Raw genomic sequence first — 8,359 nt, 5'->3', positions numbered from 1 at the left:
GCAAGTCTCAGAATACTGTAAATAGAAAATAAATAACGATGTATCACATTTGTTTTGTTTTTGCCAGAGTGTCACAAACGATTATTTCAACAATCAAAATATTGAACTATAATGAAATGAACAAAAGAATTTGGCAAAGCTTCTGCATTATCCGTCCATCGTCACAATGAAGCATTCGTTTGTTTGGCCAAATGGATTTTTTATACGTGAAATAAAACTTGTATGTGAATGAATAGATTAAGAGGTATCACAATACCACTTCAGATATTTCTGAACCTGAATCAGCACGACGTGATATGCGACAAGTGTGGATGAAGGTGAAGTATTTTGAAGAGAGGAAAGTCCCAAGAAATGAATCCCGGATCCATCACTTGGAGCCAGAATCCAAAAGGCGGAGTATGGAATGGAAACACTCGGAATCGCCAGCGTAAAAGAAATTCAAGTCTCAACCTTCTGCACAAAACGGGATGCTAACTTTTGGAGACGCAAAAGGGTCTGTACTGGAACATTACCAAGAAAAGAGGGCCCAGAGTCGCTAATGGAGGTCGCAGTGAAATGCTGGCCAACAAAATGAAACCGGTAATGCGCAAGAAATGTGGGATTTTATTGTTAAAACGCATGTTATTTGCCCGAGTGGCTGTGTGGTAAGTACCACATGGTTCCGGGTTCAGTACCACTTCGTGGAACCTTGGGCAAAGTATCATCTACAATAGACTCGGGCCGACCAAAGCCTTGTGAGTGGATCTGGTAGACGGAAACTGAAAGAAGCCCGTCGTATATATGTATATATATATATATGTATGGGGGGTGTATGTCTGTTTGTCTGTGTTTGTCCCCCCAACATCGCTTGACAACCGATGCTGGTGTGTTTACGTCCCCGTCGCTTAGCGGTTCGGCAAAAGAGACCGATATAATAAGTACTAAGCTTACAAAGAATAAGTCTTGGGGGTCGATTTGCTCGACTAAGGGCGGTGCTCCAGCATGGCCACAGTCAAATGACTGAAACAAGTAAACGAGTATAAGAGTAAAAGAGTAACAATGCACGTCCATAAACGGTCACCCACACCATTGAAGCTAAATTGGGTTTCGAATTACTTGAACAGCTGGCATACAACCCATATCTCACAACTTCTGAAGATCACCTCTTTCGACAGCTCAGACATCTTTTACGACATCAGAAGTAGTATTGAATGTCTTTCGAGACAACTTTGAAAACTATAGTTTCACTTTACGTCAAGAAGGAAACATCTTAAGTAAGGGATGAAATTCAAGACATAATCTATCTATAATATTCTCTGTCTATAATATATCTATATGGAGGCACATGGCCTAGTGGTTAGAGCAGCGGACTCGCTGTCGAGGGATCACGGTTTCGAACCTCATACCGGGCGATGTGTGTGTTTAGGAGCGAAACATCTAAGCTCCACGCGGCTCCGGCAGAAGGTAATGGCGAACTTCTGCTGACTCTTTCGCCACAACTTTCTTTCACTCTTTCCTCCTGCATGTTGCGGACCGGCGTCCCATCAAGGTGGGGAAACCTATACGCCAAGGAAACCGGAAAACCGGCCCTTATGAGTCAGGCGTGGCTCGAGAAGGAACAAACAATAACATAATATATCAATATTATACTGCTTGACCCCCAGTGACGTCGCAACACATTTCTACAGATGAGTGAACTGGAGCAATGTGAAACAAAGTGTCTTACTCAGGAACACGGCACACAGCACGGTCCAGGAATCGAACTCACTACCTCATGATTGCGGCCCCGACGCTCTAACCACTGAGCTATATATTATAAGTATAAATGCAGACGTATTTTCTACGCTTTTGAAGTTTTGCTTTGTAACCATTTGGTTCTGGTTTACGTGCCACAGTGTAATACAATGGGCGAGTATCCTCTGCTATAACCTTAAGATTGTTAATGCTTACAGGGAAATTTGGCATTTATATATAACATATAAAGCAAAATCTAAGGAGATCAGAGCTGGACTGCGTTGGCAAAATTTATATCATTTGGAAACAGCAACAGAAAGAGTACAGTGGAATTGCCTTGGCGAGTGGAATACCCAAAGTTTCAGTCAGTCTTTTTCAGGGTGAAGTTTTGACTATGTTGCAGAGAAGAAAGCCAGCAGCGTTTCACATTTTCTGTGTTTGAGAAACTGGCTGCAACTGATGCGGAACGAAAATCGACGTAAATAGCAAACGAGAATTCTTTCTTACCTTAATGTCTTTAAAAGCAATTCTACCTCCACGTTTGTTGATGTATTCTATGAGGTTGTCAGCATGGGATCGTTCTTCTAGCGATTCTCTGGCAAAGAACTTGGAGATTCCTGGCAGAGCGATGTCGCTTCGACCGAAAAAGTATGACTAAAATGAAAAGGGGAAACGGTTAAAGGGGGAATACATTGAAAGCTGATAACATTGGTAGAATTGGTAGAGTGGCGGACAAATGAATTTGCGTTATTTAGTTACATCTCTTTATGATTTAAGGTTCAATATATTTAACATCAATTTTGCATTTTCTCCGGATGTTGATATAACTTTTTACTTTTTTACATTCATTTGACTGCAGCTATGCTGGGGCACCGACTGCCTGGAAGAAGTTTTAACTGAATGAATCGATTCCAGTACTTATATATAGATATATAGGCGCAGGAGTGGCTGTGCGGCAAGTAGCTTGCTTACCAACCACATGGTTCCGGGTTCAGTCCCACTGCATGGCATCTTGGGCAAGTGTCTTCAACTATAGCCTCGGGCCAACCAAAGCCTTGTGAGTGAATTTGGTTGACGGAAACTCAAAGAAGCTTGTCGTATATATGTATATGTATATATATGCGTGTGTGTGCTTATGTGTCTGTGTTTGTCCTCCCAACATCGTTTGACAACCGATACTAGTGTGTTTATGTCCCCGTAACTTAGCAGTTTGGCAAAAAAATACCGATAGAAATAAGTATTGCATGGCCGCAATCAAATGACTCAAACAAGTAAAAGAGTAAAAGAGAGAGTAAAGAGTATATATACCTATAATATATATATATATATATATATATATATATATATATATATAAAGGAATGAAGAAATGCTGACAAAATAATTTAAGTAAAAAGAACTTCCACCTAATTAAATACACTCTCCCTTACTTAATTATTTGTCAGCATTTTCTTCATTTCCTTTTTTTATATATCACAACTCGTGTTCCACATCTCCTTTTTTAATATATATATATATATATATATATATATATATATATAATATATATATATATATATATATATATATAGCAAGTTGGAATCCTAATTGAGTAAAAGAGTGAAAGAGTAGAGTAAAATAATTTTTAAGAAGCAAAAACTGGAGAAACCAAAGATGCTCGATGGAGAACGCATTCACAAAGACTTACGTATGACTGGTACATGTAGCTGGCCTGTAACTCCTTTTGAACCTGCGACTGTAGTTTGTCGTTGGATACGCTATCATAGTTATGGCAAACGTTGGTGGCTGCAATTGACAATGTTAGTTTAACAGCGAGAGTTGTCTTAGTGAATATGTATAGTTGTGTGTATAACTGTAACGGTGCTTGTGTGTGTGTTCGTGCGTGCGTGTGTGACAATGAGGTTAATATGGGGAGGTATGGGGTGATAAGGAAAGGTGGCTCTGGGGGAGTGGTTCGTCAGCTTTGGTCTCCACCTGACACCCTTCTCTCGCCTACGACTCTAAACATCTGTTTACATGAAACAGCAGCAACACTCCGGTGTATCACTTTGAATCTTTTCTACTCTAGGCACAAGGCCCGAAATTTTTTTGGGGGGAGGGGGCCAATCGATTAGATCGACTCCAGTACGCAACTGGTACTTAATTTATCGACCCTGAGAGGATGAAAAGCAAAGTCGACCTCAGCGGAATTTGAACTCAGAGCGTAAGGACAGACGAAATACCTGTTTCTTTATTATCCACAAGGCACTAAACATAGAGGGGACAAACAAGGACAAACACACGGATTAAGACGATTACATCGACCCCAGTGCGTAACTGGTACTTATTTAATCGACCCTGAAAGGATGAAAGGCAAAGTCGACCTCGGCGGAATTTGAACTCAGAACGTAAGGGCAGACGAAATACCAATTTCTTTATTACCCACAAGGAGCTAAAGACAGAGGGGACAAACAAGGACAGACATAGGTATTAAGTCGATTACATCGACCCCAGTGCGTAACTGGTACTTAATTTATCGACCCCGAAAGGATGAAAGGCAAAGTCGACCTCGGCGGAATTTGAACTCAGAACGTATAGACAGACGAAATACCACTAAGCATTTCGCCCGGCGTGCTAACGTTTCAGCTAGCTCGCCGCACTTTGAATGGCGGACTAAACCATGTGAGGCTTGCCAACGGGTTTATAATTCTTAGTGAGTTAGGGCTTGATTACCTATGCGTGTGGAGACTAGATCCAGTGGACTCTGCAGAAGAAACCTTTATGGTCAACGTAGAGGAAGATGAGGCAAAAATTAAGACATCTTGGTCATCCACAGCATTCGTCCCGATCTCCAATTATTTCGACCTGGTCTTGTCTCCGGACTGAAGATGGTCACGGACGGGAGAGTAAAGAGACGGTAAACAACTCTTCCTCACTTTAAACGAAGTCACCTGGCAAGTCGCAAGACGTAAATCGCAAGTCATCGGTAATCTTCAGGATGACTAGATGCTCATCGTTGAGACGACGAATGAATAATCAATGCATATATCTGGAAGCACTCCGTCGGTTACGACGATGAGGGTTCCGGTTGATCCGAATCAACGGAACAGCCTGCTCGTGAAATTAACGTGTAAGCACTCCACAGACACGTGCACCCTTAACGTAGTTCTCGGGGATATTCAGCGTGACACAGAGAGTGACAAGGCCGGCCCCTTGAAGTACAGGTACAACAGAAACAGGAAGTAAGAGTGAGAGAAAGTTGTGGTGAAAGAGTACAGCAGGGATCACCGGAGCCTCGTGGAGCTTTTAGGTGTTTTCGCTCAATAAACACTCACAACGCCCGGTCTGGGAATCGAAACCGCGATCCTATGACCGCGAGTCCACTGCCCTAACCACTGGGCCATTGCGCCTCCGAATGCATATATAATGGGGTTTACTGTGGATATGAATTTATAATATGTTTCTTTATTAGCCACACAGGGCTGAACACAGACGGGACAAATTACAAAGTAGACCTTTTCTTTTTGGGGAGAAAAAAAAATGGGGTAGTTTTTCGATCATAAGGGGTCGTAAAAAGGAAAGAAAAAAAGAAAAAAAAGAAAAGAGAAAAAGATCAATAGGGATCGTGTATCACAGAAATGTCATGATGTAAAGGGTGACGTGATCTATGAAATGCTCAATTAAATCAATATTAAGTCCGGGTCGAGGAGAAAGAATCATTGATCGAATGTGCAAGTTTGGTCATGTGATCAAGGGTGCAGCTCGAAAGTTCAATTAGAATTGCACTTTTAGTTTTGTTTTTGTTTTGTTTTTCTTTACTCAAGGTGGTGGTGGTGGTGGTGGGAGTTATTTCTCATGATCTTCCACAGGGTTTCAAATACTGTTGGGAAGGAAGGGAGAAGGCATCCTCGGAAAGGAAGCCACGTTCGAGTGCTTGCAAGAGAATGAGCTCCGCTTATGACGCCCATACACCCATATGGTGGTGTTCAACCGGATGATGGGTTGATTCTACCATCCAAATTGGCCAAAGCGTGATTTGAGCTCTGAATGCAAAGACACGGAACAAACAGCAAAAGGCATATGGTTGCACATTCCTACAGTTCCGCAAGTCCATCTCTCTGGAGCGGTATATTTTTATCAGGCTCCGAAAAGTTGAAAATTAAATTATCCTCGACGGGATTTCAATTCCGAACGCAGGTAGTCGGAACAAACATTCTTTTCTACTCTAGGCACAAGGCCCGAAATTTGGGGGGGGAGAGGGCCAGTCGATTAGATCGACCTCAGTACGCAACTGGTACTTAATTTATCGATCCCGAAAGGATGAAAGGCAAAGTCAACCTCGGCGAAATTTTAACTCAGAATATAAAGACAGACAAAATACTCGACATGCTAACGTTTCTTATTTCTTTATTGCTCACAGGGGGCTAAACATAGAGGGGCAAACAAGGACAGACAAAGGGATTAAGTCGATCACATTGATCCAGTGCGTAACTGGTACTTAATTTATCAAACCCCGAAAGGATGAAAGGCAAAGTCGACCTCGGCGAAATTTTAACTCAGAATATAAAGACAGACAAAATACCCAGCATGCTAACGTTTCTTATTTCTTTACTGCCCACAAGGGGCTAAACATAGAGGGGCAAACAAGGACAGACAAAGGGATTAAGTCGATCACATTGATCCAGTGCGTAACTGGTACTTAATTTATCGACCCCGAAAGGATGAAAGGCAAAGTCGACCTCGGCGAAATTTTAACTCAGAATATAAAGACAAACAATATACTCGGCATGCTAACGTTTCTTATTTGTTTATTGCTCACAGGGGGCTAAACATAGAGGGGCAAACAAGGACAGACAAAGGGATTAAGTCGATCACATTGATCCAGTGCGTAACTGGTACTTAATTTATCGACCCCGAGAGGATGAAAGACAAAGTCGACCAAGGCGTAACTTGAACTCAAAACGTAAAGGCGGACGAAATACCTATTTCTTTAGTACCCACAAGGGGCTTAACGCAGAGAGGACAAACAAGGACAGACAAATGGATTAAGTCGATTATATCGAACCCAGTGCATAACTGGTACTTATTTAATAGACCCCGAAAGGATGAAAGGCAAAGTCGACCTCAGCGAAATTTGAACCCAGAACGTAGCGGCAGACGAAATACCTATTTCTTTATTACCCACAAGGGGCTAAATACAGAGAGGACAAACAAGGACAGACAAATGGATTAAGTCGATTATATCGACCCCAGTGCGTAACTGGTACTTAATTTATCGACCCCGAAAGGATGAAAGACAAAGTCGACCTCGGCGGAATTTGAACTCAGAACGTAACGGCAGCCGAAATACCGCTAAGCATTTCGCCCGACGTGCTAACGTTCCTGCCAGCTCGCCGCCTTAGTCAGAACAAATGTTGTGAAGCATTTTACCCGACGAATTAAGGACTCCGTTTTTTCAGTGTCAATAATGAAAATTACCAGGATTTTTTTTTTCTTCTGGTCTTACCAGTAAATCTGATTCTGTTCCCAACGGTATGTGTTTGTAGTGTCCCCTGCAAGAGTATTAAGTATTACGAAGAGCATTAGCAGTACTTACCATCGCTACATATTTCAGCTAATGTCCCACGAAGTACAACACCAAGAACAACAAACACAACAGCATATTTCCTGCAAGACGCATATGAAACCGCCATTTTCTTTTCACGTCACTTAACTAGGGAAAAAAAATAACGGTAGACTTTTCTGCTCCCAAAGTAAAAATGAAGTATTTGTTTATCTATGACGTCGCTTGTCTATGACGTTTGACAGGATATTTATCAAAATTGATTTAATATTTTTTTTGCTTTACGTTTTTCTTTCAAGTATAATTTCGTTTTTACGACTTGTTTTTCAAAATAATTGACATAGTAGCATCTACTGGTAACAATGGCGTCCTTTGGAAGCTTAAAATCTAGTGAAAACAGCCAAGATTTCCTTGTGGTGTGGTTTTTTCTTTCTTGTGTATTTTGTTTATATTTTATTTATTTGTCATTCTCGGATTAGAAAATTCTTGAAGCGAATTGTTGAAAACGGTGATGTTATTTGATAAATATTGTGAATATATAAAATCGCGGTGAAGTACCTGAAGTAGTGGTTTGGCGGCGTGGATTACATTGTTTATAAGATTCACTCATCAGATTGCAGATTGTTGTGACATTTAGGTAAATACGTCGCTTTTATGTGTGTGTATGTATGTATGTATGTATGTATGTATGTATGTATGTATGTATGTATGTATGTATGTATGTATGTATGTAAGCATGTTTGTATGTATGTATGATGTATATATATATGTATAGTATATTATATATATATATATATATATATTATATATATATGTATGTATGTATGCATAGTTGTATGAATAAAACATAAATTATATATATCTTTATATATATATATATAATATATATATATATATATATATATATATATATATATATATATATGTATGTATGTATGTATGTATGTATGTATATATGTATGTATGTATAAGAAACCAAAGTGTACATACACCGCTATATATATATATATATATATATATATAATTATATATATATAATATATAAAATAGAAAATGGGGACATATATATATATATGTATTATATATGTGTGTGTGTGTGTGTACGT

General features: G+C 40.0%; 1 protein-coding gene across 1 annotated transcript; it reads right to left on the bottom strand.

Annotated features, from left to right (window-relative positions):
* Window positions 1–2,220: 2,220 nt before the first annotated feature.
* On the bottom strand, window positions 2,221–7,383 carry LOC115232043 (soma ferritin-like; the record flags this gene model as incomplete). Its single annotated transcript, XM_029801921.1, has 3 exons — window positions 7,287–7,383; window positions 3,399–3,496; window positions 2,221–2,367 (listed from the first exon to the last, which is right to left on the bottom strand). Coding segments are annotated over exons 1-3 (342 nt in total), but the record flags the coding sequence as incomplete, so codon positions are not given.
* Window positions 7,384–8,359: the final 976 nt, after the last annotated feature.

This window comes from Octopus sinensis, unplaced genomic scaffold (genome assembly GCF_006345805.1).
Source record: "Octopus sinensis unplaced genomic scaffold, ASM634580v1 Contig19173, whole genome shotgun sequence".
NCBI lineage: Eukaryota > Metazoa > Mollusca > Cephalopoda > Octopoda > Octopodidae > Octopus > Octopus sinensis.
This window is presented reverse-complemented; position numbering and strand designations above follow the sequence as displayed.